This window comes from Ictidomys tridecemlineatus, chromosome 8 (genome assembly GCF_052094955.1).
Source record: "Ictidomys tridecemlineatus isolate mIctTri1 chromosome 8, mIctTri1.hap1, whole genome shotgun sequence".
Classification (NCBI taxonomy): Eukaryota; Metazoa; Chordata; class Mammalia; order Rodentia; family Sciuridae; genus Ictidomys; species Ictidomys tridecemlineatus.
This window is the reverse complement of record NC_135484.1, coordinates 54,173,623-54,199,820: the sequence shown is the minus strand read 5'-3', so window position 1 is coordinate 54,199,820 and position 26,198 is coordinate 54,173,623. Positions and strand designations below refer to the sequence as shown.

The 26,198-nt window shown below is 36.6% G+C and overlaps 2 protein-coding genes across 9 annotated transcripts in view; both read left to right on the top strand.

Annotated features, from left to right (window-relative positions):
* Cep57l1 (centrosomal protein 57 like 1) overlaps window positions 1-24,758 on the top strand; it is a 65,872-nt gene extending 41,114 nt beyond the window's left edge. For both annotated transcript variants that reach the window (XM_040283184.2, XM_078019526.1), the window contains exon 11: window positions 1,734-24,758. In XM_040283184.2, the coding sequence (XP_040139118.2) occupies window positions 1,734-1,958 (225 nt within the window). In that variant the 3' untranslated portion in view covers window positions 1,959-24,758. The remainder of the gene's footprint in view (window positions 1-1,733) is intronic.
* The window catches only part of LOC101969599 (uncharacterized), a 171,852-nt gene that overhangs the window by 1,151 nt on the left and 144,503 nt on the right, over window positions 1-26,198 (top strand). For 2 of the 7 annotated variants that reach the window (XM_078019521.1, XM_078019518.1), the window contains exon 1: window positions 4,749-4,838. The exons of the other annotated variants lie outside the window; for them this stretch is intronic. The gene's annotated coding sequence lies outside the window, so the exon portion shown is untranslated. Of the gene's footprint in view, window positions 1-4,748; window positions 4,839-26,198 lie in introns of those variants that run through there. 7 annotated transcript variants of the gene reach the window in all.

Below are 26,198 nucleotides of genomic sequence, written 5' to 3'. Positions count from 1 at the left end.
CATAGCTATCTCCTTATAAATATAATCATTATTCATATAAATTGATGATGTGTTAACCTCACAAATACCCCCCTCACTTTTAGAGGACAGTAATAAAAGATTCAGAATATTATGCTTTTATTCTGCTTATGACCAAGAGAGAAAGAAATGAAACCTTGGAGGTGGTTACTTTTATTTTACTGACTTTTTAAACATATAGTAAATAAAAATGTTTATATGCTTATTTTGGGATGAAAGGTATATTGCTTGTATACTTTCTTGGAATTGCATAGGAGAAACTTGAAAGGATGAGAATAATAACAACAATTTATTTTTTATTTATTTTATTTATTTTTTAGTTTTAGGTAGACACAATATCTTTATTTTACATTATGTGGTGCTGAGGATTGCACCCAGCACTTCATGCATGCTAGGCGAGCACTCTACCACTGAGCCACAATCCCAGCCCCAGAGAATAATAACAATTTAGAACTTAGGCAGTCTATAATTTTTTTTCCCCAGTGCTGGGAATCAACCCCAGGCCTTGCACTTGCTGGGCAAGCAGTCTGCCACTGAGCTATGTCCCCAGCCTGTACCATATTTATTTTGGAAATTTTGAGTTATATTCCATAATAGCTATAGCAGTAAATATTTTCAAGCATATTATCTTGGTAAATTTAATCTGTAGTAAAAAATACCTTCTTGGCAAGTAGACAACAAGGTATTTGCCAATGCCTGAATTAGCTCTATAGATTATACCTATGCATAAGTGAAATGGCTAAGTAACCATTTGGATTTGGAAGAAATGTGTTATGGTTGTTTGATAGGTATTGTCTAATTCTGTCTATCCTGGGTTGGTGTTTTTGTGTTTTCTTTGTTTTTTTGTTTTTTGTTTTTTCTGTTTTTGTTTTTGTTTTGTGGTACTGGGGATTGAACCCGGGTGTGCTCTAACCATTGAGCTACATCCCCAATCCTTTTCAAAAATTTTATTTTTATTTTGAAACAGGGTCTCACTAAGTTACCTAATTTGGTCTTGAATTTACAATCCTCCTGCCTCAGTGTCCTGGGTAACTGGGATTATGTGTGTGTGTGCCACTATGCCTGGCTCTATGTACTCCATTATTAATAGATGGTCATTAAGGGCATAATGTTATTCCCTTGACCTTTTTATCTCTGGCATATATCAGTATTTTAAATTCAGAAATAAATTGTGTGTGTGTGCACACATGCGTATTTGTGTATGTGTGTGTGTGTGTGTGTGTGTGTGTACACTACTCTATAAACTCAGTTTATCGCACCAATTCTTTGCTTTGCTGTTAATTATCACCTGAAAAGTTCTTCCTTCTGTACTTTCTGTACTCTGTTCTAGTTTTTGCCAGTTTTACATCTTCCGTACAACCTTTCCCTCAACTGCTGCATCCTACATTTATCTTGTCTTACTTTGACCTTCTCAAATATAGACTTTTTATTTTACTCAAAGTAATCTTGGCTTGAGGTATTCCATAGTTATCATGCATATGTCTTTCTTTCATTCATTATAACATTACACTCCTTGAAAGCAAGGACTGTTTTATTCATTTAGTGTTAGGCATATAATAACTGTTCAAAATATAAAATTTACTGATTTGAATTTTTTAATGTAATCTTTATACCATCAATCCAATCCATCTATTTTGTGATCCATCTATTTTGACTAAAAATATATTTAGTCAAATATATTTTTGACTAAAATGCTAGATATTTTTTCTCTCCAGGTTTATAAACTGCAACAAAAAGTTCAAAACTCAAAGATGTTGAGCAACACTTCAGTTATTCAACGAGAAGATAGCAACCTTAAAGGATCAAAGAATATTAAAAATAGCCCCAGAAAATGTTTGAATGAAACTAACCCTTTTCAGAAAAACAACAATTTTCATCCAGTACAAGTTCATAATCTTCAAATGAAATTAAGAAGAGATGATATCATGTGGGAACAGTAACACAGTAGCAAAACTGTCACCTAAAATGAACTTTGTCAGTAAGATCTTGAATTGTCTAAAGTGTTTTTAATTTAAAATAACTGTGAAATTTTGAATTATGTTTCTGATCTCTATAAAACACAAAGTTGTTGTATTCTTTAAAATTAATGCCTAATGACCTAGTAAGAATCCCAAATAATAAATGATTGCCCTTTTCTTTCTTATTTTCCAAAGTCCCTAACCTAATCATGCCTTAAGAATATTGTTCAGTTTGCAGATATCTTTAGCTGAATCTAAAAATGTGTACCAGATATTCAAAACTGAGTTAAATCTGAGATATAAGTATGTTCTACTTCTTCACTTACTGCTCTTATGACCTTATAAACCAATGTTAAATGCAGAGGATTTGGTGAAGGTCTCTTAAGTTTCTTGATGGTGCCTCCCTAAAATGTTTTATAGCTGTAAAAATTTTTTTTCTTGGAAAGGGAAAAGCTTAATAGTTACAGTTTTGTGAAGAAGACTTTAACCCAAGTTTTATGTGATGATTATAAATAAGAACTCATAGTGCTTTTTATTTTGTTTTGTTTTTTAAAGAGCGAGAGAGAGAGAGAGAATTTTTTAATGTTTTTTTATTTTATTTTTTTTAGTTTTCAGCGGACACAACATCTTTGTTTGTATGTGGTGCCGAGGATCGAACCCGGGCCGCACACATGCCAGGCGAGTGTGCTACCGCTTGAGCCACATCCCCAGCCCCTCATAGTTTCTTAATTTGTAGAAGATGGAAACTCAGCTAATGCTATTCCTCTTTTTTTACAAATCTGGTTTTTTTCAATACCAGTGATCAATTTTGTCTTATTTTTTATAACTTTTGTTATAATTTTTCTTTTCATTGTATATAATAGTCACCAATGTTAATTAAGAATATGAATTTCTAGAACTCCTGAAAAGTAGTATATTTTTATTTTAAAAAGAAGAGGAAGTTAGTCATTTAATTACCTCATTCTGAAAAAAAAAAGAAATATGTTTTTATATTTTAAAATCAGTGATGTCACAGTAGATTTTCTTGTATATGCGTGCATTATAATAAACTTACACTTGTCTACCTATCTTTCCAGAAACCTATAGAAACCAGTACAATTCTGAACTCTTGGCTTCTCAACTCTTCTGGGGCAGCTAGAGCACTGGAGTCATCAGCTGTGGTAGAAGTAGACGATAGACAGGAAAGCTGTGCTGAAAGACAGAATTCTGCTCAGAACATAGGGTAACCATTTTTAAGAGATATTGATTCCAGAGGGACAGAATTGGAGGAGTATGCTTACCAAATTCCCTGAATTCGCAGCAAAGGTGGGAGACTGTTCAGACTACAAATGTGAAAGAATTTTTAGGTCAGGATCCCAGGGAGATAAGAAAAGCAATGTTTAAAAAAGACAATCTTTCTCTTTTCCTAGGAAATCCCAAAAAAGTCTGTGTAGGGAAAGTGTGTAACTGTGAACCTTCCAAGGAAGAGAACCAATATTCCTTGTAATCATGAGGGAAAAAATGCCATATTAGAAAGACTTTTTCATACCTAGAAGTGAGGAGGTATCTGAAAATAGGTAAATTGATAACTTGAAATTATACTTGAAAGTAATTAATGGCAGAGATCAAGGTTTCTCTCCCTTTGGTTTAAATAGTGTATGTGCCCCTGACTTGCTTTACTCCACCTCCCCCAGCAGCTCCTCAGACCTGGAGATGTTTCACAGGGTGTCCAACTAAACTTCTAAACTCCGTTTTATCACCTCATTCTTTTTTCTGCCTTACCTTTTCTCCTCCAGGATGTGAGTTCTTTAATTTAAACTTTCAGGAAGTAGAAATCCACACCGTCATATTATGGCCCTTTATTTCTGTGCCTTTGTTTCCTCTGAAATATAGTTTATCAGTAAAGCCATTCCTTATGAAAATGTATTGCTAAAACATTACCATAAAAATTTAAAAGTCATTTTATAAAGAACTTGAATATTTCAACTAAAAATTGAAAATTTTCTCAAAATTAATATAGTAGAAAAAAATGACTTCAGAGTTAAGAGACAGGTTCAGATTATGACTGCACTGTTTTAGTTATTTGCAGAGGTCAAATAGCTTCCTAGAACTTCAGGTTTTCATCTATAAAGTAGGAGTTAAACTAATTCTACTTCACAGGGTTGTTGTGAGGAGTAAACAAATAACTCATAAAAGCACCAGCAGAAGAGTTGGCCTTTAGTAAAACTTATCAATGAGTGTTTTTTGAATCTGGTAAAAAGAAAAAAGAAAAGAAGAAGTTGTAGAACACAAGTTTGTATGGGTTAAAGTCTGAAAGCAAAAGTGGGAATGTTCCAGTTCATTTATTTATTTTCTTTGTTTCTGTATGCCTAGAGGGAAATCAGTTTGGCTTGTTTCCTGTGCCAGATTTCTAAAGGGAGGAGTAAAGAATCCAGTCCTACCATGGTGCAGCAGTACATAATCACACATAGTAACTTGGTGTGGAGTTTGTTTTGGTTATTGAAATGACAATTATTCCTAGGAAACAGGAAAGAATGGTTTCTTATTGCTCCACAGCCACTAAACTAAAAGCCTGTCTTTGCTCACAGACCCTCTGCTTGCAGGGTGGCTGACTTTTTAGAGGGTGGAGCAAAAGATTTTTTTCCTGCTTGGGGCATTCTATGGTCAGTGTACAAGGGTTGCTGTAGCAACCCCACAGCTGTGCTCTACTTAGCAGAACCGTGGTATGTTTTCATTGATTTTGTTCACTTAAGTGAAAAACAGAGTTGTTTGTTTTCTGTTTAATTAGAAATTGAAAAAAATGGAATTTGAACTTTCTAGCCAAGGCAGGTCTCAACTTTGATAAAACTGTGACACTAGATGTTCCACTGTTTGAAGCATCAGGTATTGTGAATATTCTGATACTGGAAATGGGAATTAAAATCTGGAATTAACTGTACACAGGTGGGTCATTGGCAACCCAGCTATTTTTATCAGATTGCAACTAGAAAAAGGAGTGTTGAAGGAAGTGCTCAGTTTTCAACAATGTAAGATCAAAATAAGTATATGGGCTATACTTGAAAATTAATTTTGCAATGTTGTGGTAATTTTCTTACTTTAAATGTATAATTTCAACTATAAATAGTATTCTTGGAGTATAAGGATTCAAAATAATTTCTAATTATCTTCTGTATTTCTGAAGTGTCTGTTGTGATATTGCCTTTTTCATCCCGTATGCTAGTAATTTGAGTTCTCTCTCTTCTTCTATTCGTTAGCATGACTAAGGGTCTGTCGATTTTATTTATTTTTTCAAAGAACCAACTTTTAGTTTTGTCAATTTTTCCAATTGTTTCTTTTGTTTCGATTTCATTAATTTCAGCTCTGATTTTAATTATTTCTTGCCTTCTACTTCTTTTGCTGTTGTTTTGCTCTTCTTTTTCTAGGATTTTGAGATGAAGTATGAGATCATTTATTTGTTGGTTTTTCTTTTTTTAAGGAATGAACTCCAAGCAATGAATTTTCCTCTTAGAACTGCTTTCAATGTGTCCCATAGATTCTGATATGTTGTGTCTGTGTTTTCATTTAACTCTAAAAATTTTTTAATTTCCTCCTTGATGTCTTCTAAAACCCATTGATCATTCAGTAACCTATTGTTCATTCTCCAAGTGATGCATGATTTTTCCTTCCTTCTTTTATCGTTGATTTTCAGTTTAATTCCATTATGATCAGATAAGATGCATGGTATTATCTCTACTCCTTTATATTGTCTAAGAGTTGCCCTGTGACATAATATATGATCTATTTTTGAGAAGGATCCATGTGCTGCTGAGAAAAAAGTGTAACTGCTTGATGTTGGGTGGCATATTCTATATATGTCAATTAAGTCTAGGTTGTTAATTGTGTTATTATTGAGTTCTATAGTTTCCTTATTCAACTTTTGTTTGGAAGATCTGTCCAGTGGTGAGAGAGGTGTGTTGAAGTCTCCCATGATTATTGTATGGTGGTCTATTAGACTCTTGAACTTGAGAAGAGTTTGCTTGATGAACATAGCTGCACCGTTGTTTGGGGCATATATATTTATGATTGTTATGTCTTGTTGGTGTATGGTTCCCTTGAGCAATATGTAGTGTCCCTCTTTATCCCTTTTGATTAACTTTGGCTTGAAATCTATTTTATTTGATATGAGTATGGACACTCCTGGTTGTTTCCGCAGTCCATATGAGTAATATGATTTTTCCCAACCTTTCACCTTCAGTCTATGTATATCTTTTCCTATCAAATGCGTCTCCTGTAGGCAGCATATTGTTGGGTCTTGTTTTGTGATCCATTCAACTAGCCTGTGTCTCTTAATTGGTGAGTTTAAGCCATTAACATTTAGGGTTATTATTGAGATATGGTTTGATCTTCCAGCCATATTTGTTTATTAATGTTACTAAACCTGATTTGTTTTCCTCTTTGATTATTTTCCCCCCTTTACTGTCCTACCTCCCACTGTTGGTTTTCATTGTTATTTTCCATTTCTTCTTCCTGTAATGTTTTGCCAAGGATTTTTTGAAGAGATGGTTTTCTAGCTGCAAATTCTTTTAACTTTTGTTTATCGTGGAAGGTTTTAATTTCATCTTCCATCCTGAAGCTTAATTTCGCTGGATACACGATTCTTGGTTGGAACCCATTTTCTTTCAGTGTTTGAAATATGTTATTCCAGGATCTTCTAGCTTTCAGAGTCTGTGTTGAAAGATCAGCTGTTATCCTGATTGGTTTACCCCTAAATGTAATCTGCTTCTTTTCTTTTGTAGCTTTTAAAATTCTCTCCTTATTCTGTATGTTGGGCATCTTCATTATAATGTGTCTAGGTGTGGATCTCTTATGATTTTGCACATTCGGCGTCCTGTAGGCTTCTAGGACTTGGGATTCTGTCTTATTCTTCAAGTCTGGGAAGTTTTCTCGTATTATTTCATTGAATAGATTGTTTATTCCTTTGGTTTGGACCTCTATGCCTTCCTGTATCCCAATGACTCTTTAAGTTTGGTCTCTTTATGTTATCCCATATTTCTTGGATGTTCTGCTCATGGTTTCTTAACAGTCTTGCTGAGCTGTCTATGTTCTTTTCAAGTTGAAATACTTTGTCTTCATTATCTGATGTTCTATCTTCTAAGTGTTCTACTCTGCTGGTAGTATTCTCAATTGAGTTTTTAAGTTGGTTTATTGCTTCCTGCATTTCTAGGATTTCTATTTGTTTTTTATTACCTCTATCTCCCTGTGTAATTGATCTTTTGCTTCTTGGATTTGTTTATGTAATTCATTGTCAAAGTGATCTTTCATTGTCTGATTTTGCTGTCTCATGTCTTCCTTGAGACTCCAGATCATCTGAAGCATGTATATCCTGAATTCTTTATCTGACATTCCATCTGTTGCAGCTATTACCTCTTCTAGAGTTGAGTTGACCTGCATTGCTTGTGGTCCTTTCTTTCCTTGTCTTTTCATACTGCTCGCGTTTCTTTCTGCTTGGTGAAACTGTTGTGTTTTTGAAATTTTCCCTCTATTTATTTATATTGCTCTTGTATAGTTGAAAAATCTCCCTTGCAGGGCGGGTAGTGGCTATGCTCCTCCTCCAATTGGGGTGATCTGTCTACCACGCTGGCAGGCCGCTAGGTCTGCTCTGCCGGTCAGTCGCAGGTCTGCCCACCCTGTGGGCGCGGGTGGCGGCTCTGCTCAGCCCCCACTCCGAATGGGGTGACTTGACTGCCACGCCAGTGGGTTGCTGGGCCTTTTCCGGGCACAGGCAGCGGCCCCGCTCAGCCCCCACTCCAATCGGTGCGACGTGTCCACCACGCTGGCAGGCCACCGGGCCTGTCCCGTCGGTGGGTCGCAGGTCTGCCTACCTTGCAGACTCAGGCAGCGGCTCTGCTCGGCCCCTACTCCAAATGGAGTAACTTGACCTCCACGCCGTCGGGTCGCTGGTCCTGTTCCAGGCGTGGGCGGCTGCTCTCTTCGGCCCCAGCTGCAGTTGGGGTGACGTGATACCACACTGGCGGGTCGCTTGGCCTGTTCTGGGCGCAGGCGGCAGCTCCACTCTGCCCCTCTGGCCCCCACAGCACCCAGCAGGACCTGGACCGAGAAGCAATTTCTGCGGGATCCCCAGCCCTGGGCCAAAGCAGCTCCGGGAGCCTGAACCCGGCCGCCCCGAGCTCAGTGCATGCTCTGCTAGGAGCAGGCTCCAAGAAGCAGTCTCCACGGGTTCCCCAGCCCTGGGCCAAAGCAGCTCCAGGAGCCAGAACCCGGCCGCTCCGAGCTCGGTGCACGCTCTGCTAGGAGCAGGCTCCAAGAAGCAGTCTCCGCGGGTTCCCCCGCTGGACCTGTTCTGCTGGTGGGTCTCAGGTCCGCCTACCCTGCAGGCGCGTGGGGCAGCTCTGCCACTCCGCAGGTTGCTGGGCCTGATCTGCTGGTGGGTCGCAGGTCCACCTACCTTGCAGGTGCGGGGGGAGGGGGCGGCTCTTCCCCTCAGCAGGCCGCTGGGCCTGATCTGCCAGTGGTCACAGTTCCGCCTACCTTGCAGGCACGGGGGGAGGGGGCGGCTCTGCCCCTCAGCAGGCCGCTGGACCTGTTCTGCTGGTGGGTCGCAGGTCCGCCTACCCTGCAGGCACGTGGAGCAGCTCTACCACTCCGCAGGTTGCTGGGCCTGACCTGCCGGTGGGTCGCAGGTCCACCTACCTTGCAGGTGCGGGGGGAGGGGGCTGCTCTGCCCCTCAGCAGGCCGCTGGGCCTGATCTACCAGTGGTCACAGTTCCGCCTACCTTGCAGGCACGGGGGAGGGGCAGCTCTGCCCCTCAGCAGGCCGCTGGACCTGTTCTGCTGGTGGGTCGCAGGTCCGCCTACCCTGCAGGCGCGTAGGGCAGCTCTGCCACTCCGTAGGTTGCTTCTATATTACCTATCTACCCACAAACATCTATAAATAGTATTCTTAATCCATGATAAAATATCAACAAATTGCTTGTTGCAGTGGTGCATGCCTGTAATCCCAGCAGTTTGGGAGGCTTAAGCAAGAGATTCACAAGTTCAAAGCCAGCCTCAGCAACTTAGTGAGACTCTATCTCAAAATAATAAAAAAGGTAGGGGATGTAGCTCAGTGGTTAAGCACTCTTGAGTTAAAAAATTGATTTGTAAGTGTTATAAAAAATCAATCTAAGGAGGAAAAGGCTGACTGGTCACAAAATGATAGGAGTATGTATCATGACCAGAAATGTACCAGCTGCCATTACTTGTGTAGTAGTGGAACTACTAATGGGGCTTCCTGGGACTCTAATCAGCTATCACTAAAGCTGAGCTGCTGAAAGCATTTCATTGTATATGAAGTTTAGATAAGTACAAACTAACTTCCAAACATCCACAAGATAAACCTCTCTAAGACATGATGCATTTGCACCCTTGCATTAAAGTGAGGTAAAGATACATAAGAATAATATTGACTTGTTCATCTGAAAACAGATTTCCTTCTTGGTAATTAAAGAGAACTCATCATTACCTCAGCCTTTTTCTTCATATCTACTTATTTCAGTGAAACTTTCCTCTTTTCAGTTCTCTTTGTATTTTATCATGTAAAGAGAATTAGACAGAAAAATTATAATGTTAAAGCTTTAAAATAACATCTGTGCCAGAGATTGTTTGTTTACAGTATTGAGGATTGAACTCGGACCTTGTGTGTGCTAGGCAAGCACTTTTATGAGTGAGCTACACCCCCAGCTCTTTTTGTTTCTTGTTTTGAGACAGGGTCTCACTAAGGTTGTTAGGCTGTCCTTGAACTTGCAATTCTTTTGCTTCAGTCTTCCAAGTAGTTGGGGTTATAGGCATGCACTACTGTGCTCAGCCAGTTTGTTTGTTTTTATAGCTGTAGCTTAATTTGTTTCCTTACAGATTTTGTGGGATTTTTTTTCCTCGGATAGGTTGGAAGTATTCTCCTTATTGAGATAGACTCATCAAATTCCCATTTGACACAGAATCCTACTAAATGTCATAGTCAGTCAGAATTATAAGAAAGCACCCTGCTTCTAAAGAAATTTATTTTTTATTATATGTACATAGTCCAGTGTGTAATATGTTGAACAATTTTTGCACAAAATAGTAGTTGCACTGAGGCAACTGACAGTATAAAACTTATTAATGACCAGTTAAAACAGTCTGATTACAGATTTGGTCTAGGGGTTGGGGGTCAAGGATAACATTATGAATTATCTGTCAAAGGATAGATAAAAAGTTCTATGAATGATAAAATGCGCTTTCTATAAAAATCTTTTAAATAATGATAGAGTCCTTAACCATACTTTGCCTAGATTTTTCCTCTTTTGACTTTGTTTGTATTGTTTTTTTCTCGTTCTTTAGGTCTTAGTTCACCTCTAAGAAGCCCTTGTTAGCCTCCCCTTCCTCCTACCTCTGAGTTGGCTATGTCTTCCAGATATTTCCCTTCTCTTTTACTTAACACACTTTCTTTTTGTTTGTGTGAGTATGGGGTCACCATTGTAGATAAAGTACCCTGCCAACACAGTACTTGGTCCAAAAGTAGCTTCTCAATAAATATTTATTTGAGAGTTACATTTGTTAAATAAAAATTAAGGGTTGGGGTGTAACTTAGTGATTGTGTGCTTGCCTGGGTTCAGTCCCCAATACTGCAAAAATTATATGAGCCTGCTTCTTTGGACAAAGTTCCTTCACTGAGTCCAAGCAGACCACACTAAATAGTAAACTAGAGTTACTCATACTAAAGTCCTCAAACCAAAACTGAATTGTTAATCTGATCTTCCATGAAATTAGAAGAGACAAAATAGACAAATTTTCTAAATAGACCAGGACATTTTACCACTGAGCTACATCCCCAGCTCTTCTTATTTTTTATTTTGAGGCAGGGAATCATTAAGTTGCTTAGGGCCTTGCACTGCGGCTGGCCTTGAACTTGAGATTCTTCTGCCTTAGCTTCCACTGGGATTATAGGTATACTCTACTGTCTCAGGCAACCAGTTATCCCAAAATGACAATTCACTCTCAGTTCTTTTGTTTCTATTTTATTCAGCTCTTTTCTGACTATAAAACCAATCTTGTCTGCTCAATTCATTGGAGCACTTTTTCTGTTTTATAGAGTGAAATGTTGCCTGATTTAAGAATCACTAAGTTAAGATCTTCAGATTTGTTGTAATTTGCCTTTTGATACATCTCACGAAAATATATTACCCATATTTATGGTCTTATCCAGACATTCAATTGGGTATTGCTGTTTCAGGCTCCAGTTCAGCCCTTCTGTTTCCCCTTTCAAAAATGTGACCCTATTTTACGTAACCACTACTTGAGTAGCCCAATGTTGTTTGTTTGGGACAGGGTAGAGAAGCTTTCACAAGGCTCTCCAGGCACTTAGAATCATGGTTTTTTTTTTGTTTTTTTTTGATACCGTGATGTGACTATATCAAACCAAAGAGCCCTTGGTGCTCAAAGGGGCTCTTGTAAGGAAGAGCTTTGAGCACCAAGGGCTCTTTAGTTAGATTTGATAGGAATAATCACATAATAATCTTAAGGTTCTGTGCTTGCTACATAATCATAATCTTAAGGTTCTATGCTAGATGCTATGAGAGATTCTAAGACAAACTAGGCAGTGCTTCTGTCTTCAAGCTGCATTATAGTCTGATAGGGGAGCTAAGACATGTATGTAAATATAATAAAAGGAAAAAAATAGGTAACATCAAAGTATTAGTGATCACCACAAGACAGATCCTCAATAAATATTTATTTGCCCACTAAATGTTTGTTCTCATCTAATTATAAAGTGCTTTGAGAATTGGCCCGTTTGTAATTTTTTCATTCTGTGTCATGATTTTTTATGTAGCTTTCACCTGCTTTTTTGCCTGGTGGCAATATTGATCTAGGCAGTATTGATCTCACTCTTCATTGGGCTTGTTGATTTTAAGATGACAGCTCATTTAGTTAACTTCAAGAATTTGCTGTCTATACCCAATCCATAAGCAGTCTCATTTTCAAAGACATAAATGGGTATGAGACATTGAGGGAAGTGAGAAGTGAGGGGTAGAAATTAGGCAGTAATGACTTAGACTGAAGCAGAAAAATAATATGTGCACAGAAAAGTTATATTCCAGAAGCCAGTTATTGACATGCACAGAATTATTGCAAATGATTTTACTACTCACTTTTCTTCAAGAACTTAAGTCGTTCATTTTCTTCATATTTCCGCTTCCTCATTGGTTGGATCAAGTCAATGTTTTCCAAAGTACAAAACATGCCTTGTTGGTGATTTATAATAATTTAGTGGCCACCTTCACCATTTTTAAAAGATGTAGAATAGCATTGGAAATATCACAATGCATCACAGATAGTGAAGATAGATAATATTTTTTGAAGCTTTGTAAATAAAATCATAATCCAATATTTATTTTTGGTTTTATGTGGTGCTGGAAATTAAATCCTGGACCTGTTCGAGCTAATAAACACATACTCCACCACTGAGCGCTACCCAGCCTTCAACTTTTTTTTTTTTTTTTGGGGGGTACTTGGGATTGAAACCAGGGATACTTAACCACTGAGCCACATTCCCAGACTTTTTATTTATTTATTTATTTATTTTTGAGATGCGGTCTTGTTAAGTTGATTCAGGTCTCACTAAGTTGCCGAGGCTGGGCTTGAACTTGCAATCCTGTTGCCTCAGCCTCCTGAGCTGCTGGGATTACAGGTGTGTGCCTTCATGCCCAGCCCTATATTATAATTTTATATGTAATCCTAAATCATGTTAGAGGAAAAAAAATATGACTCTTTTTTTAAAAATTATTTTTAAGTTATAGGTGGACACAATAATTTTATGTGGTGCTGAGGATTTTTATGAGTGCCTCATGCATACTAGGGGAGCATGCTAGGTGAGTTCTCTACCTCTGAGCCACAACCCCAGCCCAAGTATGGCTCTTTGTAATTACATCATAAACAAAACTACTTTGTTTTGAGAATGAGTTTGAAAAATGTTGTGAAGAAAAGTGGGATAGGCAGTCAAAAATAGGAATATTTCCAAATTCCCTCCTATGGCTTGTGGCAATCTACTGGTTATCCCAGAAATACTATTATGAATCTTTTTTTTTATATGTTTTACAAATACAAATCTCATTTAAATCAATGCCATTATATTTTCTGGTCTATAGAATTTGCATTTCATGTACTAGGTGACTTAGATGAGAGAAATTGCTTTTCTAATATAGGCAAATATATTTAACATGAATCCCTAAACAAATGACCTTATTATTCTGCCTCTGTGTAGAATCTAACCAAGCATTAGACTATGGTTAGGACAGAAATTTGTTCTGCAGGTGCTTAGACAGTTTTATAGTTCATACAGATGTGAGACTTGTTACACAAGTCTCACATCTGTATGAACTTGTTATTTGTAGGTATCCAATCTGTAATAAGCAAAGAGTTATTTGACAGACTGTACTTGTCTAAGCATCAAAAGCAGCACCATCAAAATTAAAAACTTGATAATATCAATGTAGCACTCTTTAAAAACATGTCACTCACTGAGCAATCAGCTTGATAGGATATTTTTTAAATGAGTAGATAATATAAATATCTTACCTTAAAAATAGTTTTATGAAACAGTTATTAAAAGGAAACTTGTATTTTTTATTTTTAATATACTATTCAGATTTCTTTGTAATTACATCATAATCAAAACTACTTTGTTCTGGGTGATGTTCATACATAGGAAGGAATGCTATGAAGAAGTGAGTAGGATAGAGAAACTGGTATATATACACAATGGAATATTTCTCAGCATTAAAAGAATAAAATCATGGCATTTGCAGATAAATGGATGGAGTTGGAGAATATAATGCTAAGTGAAGTTAGCCAATACCAAGAAACCAAATGCCAAATGTCTTCTCTGATATAAGAATGCTGATTCATAATGGGGATGGGGCAGGGGGAGCATGGGAGGAATAGACGAACTTCAGATAGAGCAAAGGAGAGGGAGGGGAAAGGGAGGGTGGAGTAGGAAAGACAGTGGAAGGAGATGGACATCATTACCCTAAGTACATGAGTGAAAACACGGTGTGACTATTTTGTATTCAACCAGAGACATGAAAACTTGTGCTCTATTTGTATAATATGAATTGAATTGCATTCTGTCATATATAAATAATTAGAATAGATAAAATTTTTTAAAAAGTGAGTAAAGGGACCAGTAAAACACAAAAAAGGACTGGGGCTGTGAATCAATGATTAAGTACCCCTGGGTTCAATCACCAACAGCCTCACCGCCAAAAAAAAAAAGCAAGTAAAGAATATTGCTCATTATAATGGGATTCTACCCACTTATAAAAGTTTAGTTACCACAATAAATTACTAAGGTTGCATAAGTGGTTAATTTATCTTAGTCTTTATGAGAAGGTAATTATAAAGTAAGCCAGAATTTCTAATCATAACTAAAATAATGTACTTTTTACCTAACTTTGCTTAATTTTATTGTAAAGTAAATTTTAGAAAAGGGTCTGGAAACTCTTTTTTGTTTGGTTGGTTTTTATTAGTTCACCTTAAAGTTAAACGTACATTGGCTTGTAGAGTATTTCTTGGAAAAACTTATTAGTGAAGTAGTACAGAATGTGAATCATTTGCCTGAAATACAAGATTGATGTTTACAAGGCAGTTGTCCAGAATCTTCTGGCTGAATTGCAAAGTATTTCACTCTTCATCACTGTATGTGTTATTTAAAACACACACCATTTTGGTACACAGAAAACCCACTTAAAATTGAATTTTAAAACTCTCCTAAGAATCCTGTGGAACATTTATTGTTTTATAACTTAAAATTTCTAGCAAAAGTCTCCTTAACACCTTAAAAATATTTTTAGAAAGAGCTAATCCAAAATATGTAATATGTATAAAGGAGTAACATTCTTAATATTTTATATATTGCAGTGCTTAGACACATAAAAAGCAGCATTAACTTCATTCTCCCCAAAATGAAACAAGCTACTAATTTAAAGCTAAGAAATGCAGTAAGACTCAAAAGCTATTTCTAGGTTAAGTATGTCTACTTTTATTTTAATCTAAAAAATAGCTGATTTTTTAAAAAGTGTTCTGTTATTTTAGGCATATAACTTCTCTGACAAACTTGGAAGAATTTATAACATATTAGATATTTTGGTTCTTTCTTGTGTGAATAAAATGATAACACTCAAGCTAAACTTCCAGATATTGCCCTTTTTTCTTTGTTCTTTTACAGAATAGCTCTCTAGTAGACAGACAGCCCTGCCTGTGGTATTTAGGTGGCATGTTTGCATGTGAATTTTTTTATTCTCATCAAGTTCCAATATAGGCCACAAAAAGTAGAGTTTGATTGTCTTAAACCATTCCACTGAAATATTGATCCAAACTACCATATACTGGAATAAAAATATAAGCAATTTGGAGACTAAAGCATTTAGAAACAAAATAATTTATATGCAAGGATTTACAAGGGAATCTAAGGACAGATTTATTAAATAAAAAATATAAAAAGTAGACAGGTCTGGTGGCACACTTGGTAATCTCAGTGACTTGGGAGGCTGACAAGGCCAGCCTGAGCAACTTAGCAAGACCCTCAAGCAACTTAGTGAAATGCTGTCTCAAAATAAAAAATAAAAGGACTATGTAGCTTAATAGCACCCCTTGATTCAATCCCTATCACCAAAACCAGCAAACGTGAAAATTATTTAAAGGAAAAAAAATCTAGAAATTTTTCTTCATGATAGAAAATGATTTTCTAATTTTCTTTTATTTTGATAATACTTTGTTTACTACATCTATGGTTAAGTGTCTCTCCTTTTGTGAATTAACGACTCTGCCCTTTCCCTTCTATATTTTATCTAAATGTAATCAGAAAAATCGCCTCTGCTTTATTTCTGCATTCTGAATTGATAATTATCTAATGGATTTACTAACAAATGAGTTTCATGAAGGTACTGGAAAAGAAAAATGATTTTCTCAAGTATCCAAAAAGGTCATCATGTAACTTCAGACATCAGTGTTGCCAAAATCGTGGACATAGTTATTAGACAATAACTTGTAGGAAAGACTCAAAGTTCCACCAACTTGGGGAATGAGAACTGGACAGGGTGACTTTATGTGGGTGTGTGATGCTGGGGATCTAATCCAGTGCTTTGCATATGCCAGGCAAGTGCCCTCAAGGTGACTCATTGCTACTTCATATGAGTTTTTTATCTCAGGTGGTCCCCAAAGATGACGTTGGGTTCAGTGATTTACTAGAGGATTCACAGAATTCAAAAAAGCTTTTCTGCACATGTGTACGCTATATTACAGCAAAAGGATATGGGTTTATATCAGCATCTGAAGACATAGAAAGCAAAGTCTAAGAGACACCAGGCACAAGCTTCCAGTTGTCCTTTTCTAATGAAGTCATGTAGACAGCACTTTTCTTTCTCCCAGCACTGTGTGATCACATTCTCCTAGAATTGCCAACCAGGGAAGCTTGGTGTCCAGATATTTTTCCTGAGGGTTAATCATGTAGACAAGGCTGATAGCCCATCTGGCTGACCTTCAGTCTCCAGCCCCTACAGAGGTCAACCTGAAGCAACATGGCCCAAGTCTCCCACCGTAAATCACATTGTTGGCTAATACTGTCTGGCATGGCCTAAAGCTCTAGGTAAACAAAAACACTCCTATCAGGCAGGATGTTCCAAGGACTTAGAGTTTACCTTCCAGGAGGAGCTGGGCAAGGACCAAACCTTTTCTTGGAATATGAAGATTTTATAGTCAATATCTGTCCTTGCTGTTGTTGCTATTTGTTTTGTGACTTTCTTGAACTAATTCTACAAAACCTATTTTGTTGTTGTTGGTCTTGAAAGTCGTAGTTTGGTGGTCAACTAATAATCTGGTGGAAATTTTCCCAAGTATCTTACAACTAATAAAAGTCCCAGCTTTTGCCAAGGGGAGGAAAAAAAAAACTGCTTTTTTGATCCTTTACTGTAGTATTGTTTTCTTCCTCTTCCAGTGACACCATACAGACAGCATTTCATTCTCCCAACAACATGTGTGACAGCATTCTCAAAGTATTGTCAACCAGGGAAGCTCCCTCAAACTCCGGTGTCCAGATTTTTTATTAAGGGTCAGTCATATAGGCATGACTGATAGCTCATGTGACTGACCTTCAGACTCCAGTGCCTCTCTCTTTCCTCTCTTCTCTCTTCCCCTTTTTCTTTCCTTCATCTTCATCCTCTTATTTTCCTTCTCTTCCTTCTTTCTCCCTTTCTTTCTCTCTTTCTTTTCTTCCTTCCAGTATTGGGTATTGGATCCAGGGGTACTGAGTCCTTTTTAATTTTTAGACAGGGTCTCAAAGCTGACCTCAAATTTGAGATCCTCCCAAGTAGCTGGGATTAGCAGGCGTAGGCCTCCTCTCCTGGTAGAACTATTACTTTTTTTTTTTTTTTTTTTTTTTTTTTTTGGTACCAGGGATTGAACCCCATGAGTGCTTAATCACTGAGCCACATCCCCAGCTCTTTTTGTATTTTTTGAGACAGGATCTCAACAACTTACTTTGGGCCTTGCTAAAATTGCCAAGGCTGTCCTTGAACTTGTGATTCTCCTGTTTTAGCCTCTCAAATCACTGGGATTACAGGCTTGTATCACCACACCAGCTCAGAGAGATTACCTTTGGAAGAATGTTTCATTGCACTTTAGAGGGCAGAATTATTTATTTTTAAAGAACACAATCCTTTTTTTAAGGATTAGTCAAAAATTATGTAACTGAAAGGGAAAATATATATGAACAGAGCCAGCATTTGAAATTTTTCTGGTTCTCTTAATTTATCCCATAAAATATTTTGGGATTTTCACCTGTTCCCTTTAAAAGAATTTATTTTTAATTAGTTATTGTATCAATCTTGATACATGGACATGAGTATGTTTATCAAACCTGAAAGTTACCCAATTGTTTAAGATATTTTATTTACATACTCTTAACATATTAAACTCTTCACTGATTTGCAAGTAATTTTCATATTGAAGACTTAAGAAGAATACCTTTTATAGTAGTTTTGGGTAATAAAATATCTGGAGTAGGGTTGGGTTGTGGTTCAGTGATAAAGTGCTTGCCTAGCATGCACGAGGCACTGGGTTCGATTCTCAATACCATATAAATGTAAAATAAAGATATTGTGTCCACCTAAAGCTAAAAAAAATAAATATTTAAAAAAATCTGGAGTACATCAAATATTTCTAATTGTTTTTAGAGGTACTCCTTTGAGAGAAGTAAATCTTTGTGAATGTCTAGCAGCTGTTGGAGAAACTCCAAAGGCAGTTTAAATATAAAAATCATTGAGTTTTATTCCAAAGGTAGGAGCAGAACTTGGGAAGGGCAATATCAGAAAAAGCAATACAAGGAGAAAAAAAATAACTAAAAAAATAACTAAAGGATGAAACACTTAAATAGTTCAAGTTTCTGACAAACACATTAGCAGGCTCTCGAGTATTTTGTTTCTGTTCTGCTATGTGGGGGCGTCTTTAACTGCTTGTTATTCAGAGAAAACAATAATTTGTGGATTTAACAGTAAAAATCCAAATCTAGTTTTATTCTTTTAGAATGCTACCCATATTTCATAGAATAAAATTCATAAGTCTTTGTCTTATGAAAACAAATTTATGTACCTCCAGACAACTTTATAAAATCAGTTAATAAATTTTATAATAAACCAAGACCACCTACTTCTATGTTACACCCTCATATTTATCTTTTAATATTTTCTTTCATATTCTGGCACAACCAGACAAAATTAAATTTTTACTTTTCAATGACAAAAAAATGCATTATTTTTTACAAACAAAAATTCATTATGTTGTATGCACATCCCATTGAAAGATGCACAAAAATTTCTTCACATTTCTTAATAAAAAAGAAAAAGATGTATACCAATTACCACATGTGTTTATATATCCTTTCTACCTGTTCATTGATGGTCACTTATAATGTATGAAAACCAAAATAAGGGTATATTTAATCAATATTGGATGAGGGGTTTTTTTAATTCTCTAAAAATATAATTTTTTACTTTGTAGTTAATTGTCAAATATTATTTAATGATCAACTTAATTCTAATTTATAAATTAGGACAGTTTCTATGGCCAGGTGCAGTAGTGCATGACTATAATTCCAGAAACTCTGGAGGCTGAGGCAGGAGGTTCACAAGGTTGAGCTAGCCTGGACAGTTGTTTGTGACCCTGTCTCAAAATAAGGAATTTTAAAAAGGACTGGGCTAAATCCTCGGTACTGAAGGGGGAGAAAAAAAGAAAGCATGAAAAATAAAAGAACTTTAGGCTCACTTTAGAATGGGTACACAAACCAAGCAAAAACTTTGGAGTTTCTCTGAAATTAAAATTTTCAGATATATAGATTAATTGATTAATCAACATTTTCCTGAAGGAGAAAGTCAACTTTAGACAGTGACAGATATATCATTGAACATAAACTATTATAAAAAAAAGAAATTATGCCTTTGATTTTGAAAAGGAAAGTTCTTCAAAACACAGAAGCACCAACCTTAATTTGTAACATTAGCCTCAGATAGTTGAAATGTAATCAGAATACAAAAAGCATGAGTTATTGGTTGGTGTTAGCAGCCCTAGATCTCCACGTGGACACAAAATTCTCATTTTTCATTTATCTGGACTCAGTGGCATACAAACATGACAGGCTTCCTCAGGCTCAGAAAACAGTAAATCAGAGATTGAGAGAGTGACGTGAGCAGCTTCTCCACTTGCTGGTGAGGTCCATCAGTTCAACTAAAGCAGTGGCTTAAGACCTTTGACAAAGTTATGATGTATCTCAGATAACAGGAGATGGCAGAGCCTTCAAAAGGAACAAAGGACGATCAGATATCTGTCATTTGTTACCTCATAGACCAGAGAGAGAATATATTCTCAACAGTTGCCACCAAAGGAGAAATAAGTAGTTGTGTACAAATCAGAACCAGTGTGAAAACAAGATGTGGCCAAGAAACAGAACCAGAAAAGGGAATACAATCAACTAAATTGAGAGCCGATTGCCACACGGAATCCTCCCTATGGGAGGAAAAGGGTGTACCTCAAACAACCCATCACTTGCTCTTCAAAGACTATGTGATTGATTTGGCTGTAGTTGATGAATCACTCTGGTGAATAAACACATAAAATCTTGGTGGAATCTAGAATTATTCAAGAAATATTCAAAGCACTTGGAATCGTTTACTTTCAAGGAAAATTTGTCACCAACTCCAAGTTTGTTTTGTTGTTGTTTTGTTTTATGATACCTGAGCTTGAACTCAGGGGCTCTACCACTCAGCTACATCCACAGTCCTTTTTATTTTTTATTCTGAGACAGTCAAATTGCCCAGGCTGGTCTTGAACTTGTGATCCTCCTTGAACTTGTAATACTTCTGCCTCAGCCTCTGAGTAACTAGAATTACAGGTTTTTGGTTTTGTTTTGGTATCAGGGATTGAATTTAGGAGTGCTTAACCACTAAGCCACATCCCAGCCCTTTTTTTTTTATTTTGAGACAGAGTTGCTAAATTCCTTAGGGCTTCACTAAATTGCTGAGGCTGGCCTAGCCTAGAACTGACAACCTCTAATCCTTAGCCTCCTGAGTCGCTGGGATTAGAGGCATGTGCCACCATGCCTGGCAGTTCCAAGTTTTAAAAGGACTAGCTCATCAAAAAATAAATAACACAAACCGGTAACATTACTATGTTTGCAGTTGTCTGTCTGTGGAAGTGGTAGAAAAGACAGTTTTCTCACCTGCCTTCCTAGTCATCACTAGCATAGCTTCATCTATCAGCATTGCAAAAGTTGGTAATAAAAATGCTTTAATTAAGGAGTCAGTAACTGATAAGTTTACGAAATTTAAGGCCTCTTTTATTTGGGGAAAATGAATGACGGTGATCCTGTTTTTGTTAGCTGCTTTTCTCAAGGTACAAGATATTTTATTTTCTAACTATGTTGTACATATTGATAAGGGGCAGAGTGTCATCTTCTTTAGTCCTTATGGTTACTCAATCCTTCCATGAACAAATGCTGAGGAGATTTATTATTATTTGAAGTAAAAAATATAATCATATGGTATGGGGACACCAAAGATTTGGAAAATAGGAATATACATATATTTTCACTTGAAGGAAACTGTCATATCTTTATGGATAAGGCAATAGGCAACTTGTAATTCCTAGGATTATTATAATACTAATGATTAACACTAGGTATGGTGGTGTATGCCTGTAATTCCAGCAATTTAGGAGGCTGAGGCAGGAGTATTGAAAGTTTAAAGCCAAACTACGCAATTTAGTGAGAGCCTATCTCAAAAACAAAAAGGGCTGGGGATGTAGCTTGGTAGCAGTGGTTGTACCCAGTAGTAGAGCATTTCTGGGTTTGAACTTCAGTATTGCCATGCCCTGTAGGTTAGAGAAGAAATCCAAGTGGAAATTATAAACTATTTAAATAAGAAATAATGACATACAACAATCCACACTTGTTTGAGGTAGCAAAAACAATGCTTTGAGGGAAATTTATAGTGCTAAATGCATAAAACTGTAGGAGGATTGAAACTATGGATCTAAGCTTCCATCTTGACAACTGGAAAAAGAAGAGCAAATTAAGTTCTAGATATTAAAAGCAATGACCATAACTGATGTAAGCAGAAATCACAGAGAAAACTTATCTAAATAACGGAAAACTCAATAAAAGTAAATATTGGTTCTTTGAGAAGATTAATGAAATCAGTAAATTTCTAATAAGACTAATCAAGATAAAAGAGCAAGTATAGAAATTTCTAATAGCAGGAATGTAAAAGTAGACATTGCTATACATTTTATAAACATTAAAAAGATAAGAGGCTTATAAGGACAACATCAAGAAAGGGGAAAGATGCCCCATCTTTATCATATATCTGATCAAAGACATGTAAACAACATATAAAGAATTCTCACAACTTTTCAATAAAAAAGAACAAAATTTAAAAGCTAGTAAAGGATCTCAATAGACATTTTTCTAAAGAAGACATAAAAATGGCTAATAAGTACATGAAAAGATATTTGACATCATTAGCCATTGGAAAATGCAAACCAAAACCACAATGACATATCACTTCACACCAATTAAAATGGTTTAAATTTAAAATCTTAAAAGACAGTAACATCTCCCTATCAAAATACTAATGACATTTTTTCACGAACTAGGATAAAACAATCCTAAAATTCATTTAGAAGAATGAAGCACACAGAATAGCCAAAAAAGTGATGCTGGAGGCATCACAATACCTGACTTCAAATCATACTACAGAGCTATAGCAACAAAAACTACATGATACTGGCATAAAAGCAGACACATAAACCAATAGAATAGAAGACAAACATCTGTGGTCATCTGATCCTTGACAGGTGTGCCAAAAACATACATTGGGGACAGCCTTTTTAACAATGGTGCTGGGAAAACTAGTTATCCACATGTAGAAAAGTGAAACTAGGAGCTTATCTCTCACCTGCACAAAACTTAAAATGGATCAAAGACTTAGGAATTAGACCAGAAACTATGCAACTCCCAAAAGAAAATGCAGGATCAACACTCCAGCATATAGACATTAAACAATGACTTTCTCAATAGGACCCCTAAAGCTCAGGAAATAATGCTAAAAGTTAATCAATGGGATGGCAAAGGAAACAATTTGGAGTGTGCAGAACCTACAGAATCAGAAAATCTTTGCTAGCTGCTCTTCTGTCAGAGGATTAATATCTAGAATATATGAAAAACTCAAAAGAACTTTAGAGCAAAAAGTAAAATAACTAAATTAATAAATGGGCAAAGGAGTTTTTTTGTTTTTTGTTTTGTACCAGGGATTGAACCTAAGAGCACTTAACTATTGAGCCACAACCCCAGCCACCATTCCCTGCTCCCTGTATTTTTTTTTTTTTTTGAGATAGGATCTCTGGGTAAAGGAATTAAACAGACACTTCTCAAAAGAAGAAATATGAATGTCCAACAAATATGAAAAAATGTTCAACATCATTAGTAATTAGGGAAATGCAAATCGAAACAACAGAGATTTCATCTCATACCAGTCAGAATGGCAGTCATCAAAAACACAAATAATAAATGCTGGAGAAGATATGGAGAAAAAGGAACACTTTTACATTCTTACATTGCAGATTAGTATAATCATTATAGAAGTCCGCATAGAGGATCCTCAAAAGATTAGGCACAGAACCACTATAAGACTCAGTGATACCACTCCCAGGTATTTTTTCTAACAAATTTGGGTCATCATACTACAGTGATATATGCATACCCATGTTTATAGCAGCACAATTTACAATAGCTAAACTATGGAACCAGCTTAGGTGATCATCAATGGATGAATGGATAAAGTAAATATGCTACACATACACAATGGAATTTTATTCAGCCATAAAGAAAAATAAAAGTAACCAGGCACAGTTAGTTGCACATGCCTGTAATCCCACTGGCTTGGGAGGCTGGAGGATCATAAGTTCAAAGTCAGCCTCAGCAACTTAGTGAGGCCCTAAGCAACTTAGCAAGACCCTGTGTCAAAATAAAATATAAAAAAGGCTGGGGATGTGGCTCAGTGATTAAGTGCCCCTGGTTCACTCTCCAGTACCCTCTTCCCAAAAAAAGAAATTGTGTCATTTGCAGGAAAATAAATGAAACTGGAGACCATTACATTAAGTGAAATAAGTCAAACTCAGAAGGTCAAATGTTATTTGTTTTCTCTCATAGATAGAAACTAGAGAGGAAAAAGGAAAAGAAAGGTGGGGGCAGATCTCATGAACATCAAAGGGAGATCAGTAGAGGAAATGGAGGTGGGGAGGGAGGAAGAAGTGCTGAGGAGTGATAAGTGGTCAAATTTTTATTATTGTGTCATGTACAAATATGTATCAATAAAAATGTGGAAAATAAGACTAACATGTATTGCCAAGGCTATGGAGAAATTAGAATACTCCAACAACGCTGATGAGAATGTAAATGGGTGCAACCACTTTGGAAAATGGCTGGAAGTGTCTCAGTAGGTCAGACAGTTATCATTTGACCCAGCAATCCCACTCCTGCATGTATACTCAAGGAAAATGAAAACATATGTACAGGAAAACTTGTACCTGAAAATTCATTACAGCATTATTCACAATGCCCCCCAAATGGAAACAACCCAGATGTCCACCAACCAATGAGTAAATAAACGAAATATTGTGTAGCCAAGTTACAATGCAATGTTATTCAGTCATTAAAAAGGAATGAAGTGGGGCTGGGTTTGTGGCTCAGTGGTAGAGCGCTTGCCTAGCATGTGTGAAGCACTGGGTTTGATGCTCAGCACTGCATATAAATAAAAGTTCATTGACAACAATAAAAAATATTTTAAAAAGTATGAAATATTGATACATGCTAAAACATGGGCAAATCTTAAAAACATAATTCTAAATGAAAGATGGTCATGAAAGACCACATACTGTATAGTTCCATTTATATGAAATGTCTAGAATGGGCAAATCTTTGGAGACAAAGTAGATTATTGGATGCCGCAGGAGTGGCTTAGAGAAAAACAGGGAGTGATTGTTAATTGGAACGGATTCTTTTGGGGAGAGAGAGTGATGAGATGTTCTAAAATTGACTGTGGTGATTGATGGTTGTATGAATCCATGTATACACTAAAAACCATTGATTATACATTTTATGTGGGTTAACTGTATTGCGTGTTACCTATATCTCAATTAAGCTGTTACAAATACGAGACTGTATTAAACAATCTTATACCCCCCAAATTTGTCTACTTAGACATTTTATATATGAATGTTTATCACGGGGTGGCCAGCACCCTGCCAGGGTAGATTCCGGTTCAGAAGGTTGTGAGCCACCTGAGAAAAAGAACATCTGAAATGTTTAGTAAGGGATATTACTCAGCATTAAAAGAGAATAAAATCATGGCATTTGCAGGTAAATGGATGGAGTTGGAGAATAATCATGCTAAGGGAAGTAAGCCAATTCCCCCAAAACCAAAGGCCAAATGTTCTGATAAATGGAGGCTGATGCTTAACAAAGACTAGGGGAAGCATGGGAAAAATGGAGGAACTTTGGGCAAAGGGTAGAGAAGGTAGAGAGGGTGCATGGGGGCAGGAAAGATAGTGGAAGAGATGGACATCATTACCATATTAATTTATAGTATTACACTACATCATGTACAACCATAGAAATGTAAAGTTGTGCTGCGATTGTGTACAATGAATCAAAATGCATTCTGCTATCATATATGCCTAAATAAAATAATTAATTTTAAAAAAAGAAATAAGAGACAGAGCCAGAAATTAGATAAAGAGGAAGCAGAGCATCTGATAGGTCCTCCAGCCCTGGCGGGAGCTAGAACCCAATAAGTAGAAAATGGTCCTTTATTTAAGGGAGAGTACAACAAAGGCAGGGTTTAGGTTTCAGCAGGTGGAGTCTTGCTTCATGGGTTCTTGCAGTCAACACGTTGATTGGCATCTTGGAAGGCACACCCATCTCTGAGAGGCTGTGTGTCTGTGTGGCTCCAGTGGGTCACCCCAGCTCCAGTGCAGTGCTGAACCTGACAGAGCTAAGTAGGATATCACATGAACTGGGCAGTCTCAAATCAGCAGGAGTGCCGCTTGAGTTCCCAGATAACAGATTTTCCTACCCAATGGCTTGCATGCCCATTTGGTTTATGCACATTTCACCGGTGACATCTGGCAAATGTTTTTTAAAAAATATTATTAAAATGAATACAAAAATAAATACAAAATATGAATGCATAATATGTGTATGTATAAAATATATCTGTTAAAGAAATTGAGTTTATTAATGAAAACTTCAGAAGCTGGACACAGCAACTGATACCAGTAATCGCAGTTACTCGGAAAGCAGGAAGATCACAAGTTTGAGGCCAGCCTGGGCAATTTTGCAAGTTTTTAAAAGGGCTATGGATATAGCTCAGTGGTAAAGTGCCCCTGGGCTCAATCCTCAGTACTGAAAAGAAAACTTCATGTTAAAATGTTTTACAGGTGAAATATTTCAACCATTTTAAGGAAGAAGTATTACAAATCATTTTCTTTTTTTCAGAAAATAGAGAAGAAAGTTACTTCACAAATTGTTTTATGAGGCCAGCATAAACTTGACCAAAATTTGACCAAAAAAAAAAAAAAATAAGAAGAAAATGACAGGCTAATTTCAGAAATTTAAATACAAAAACC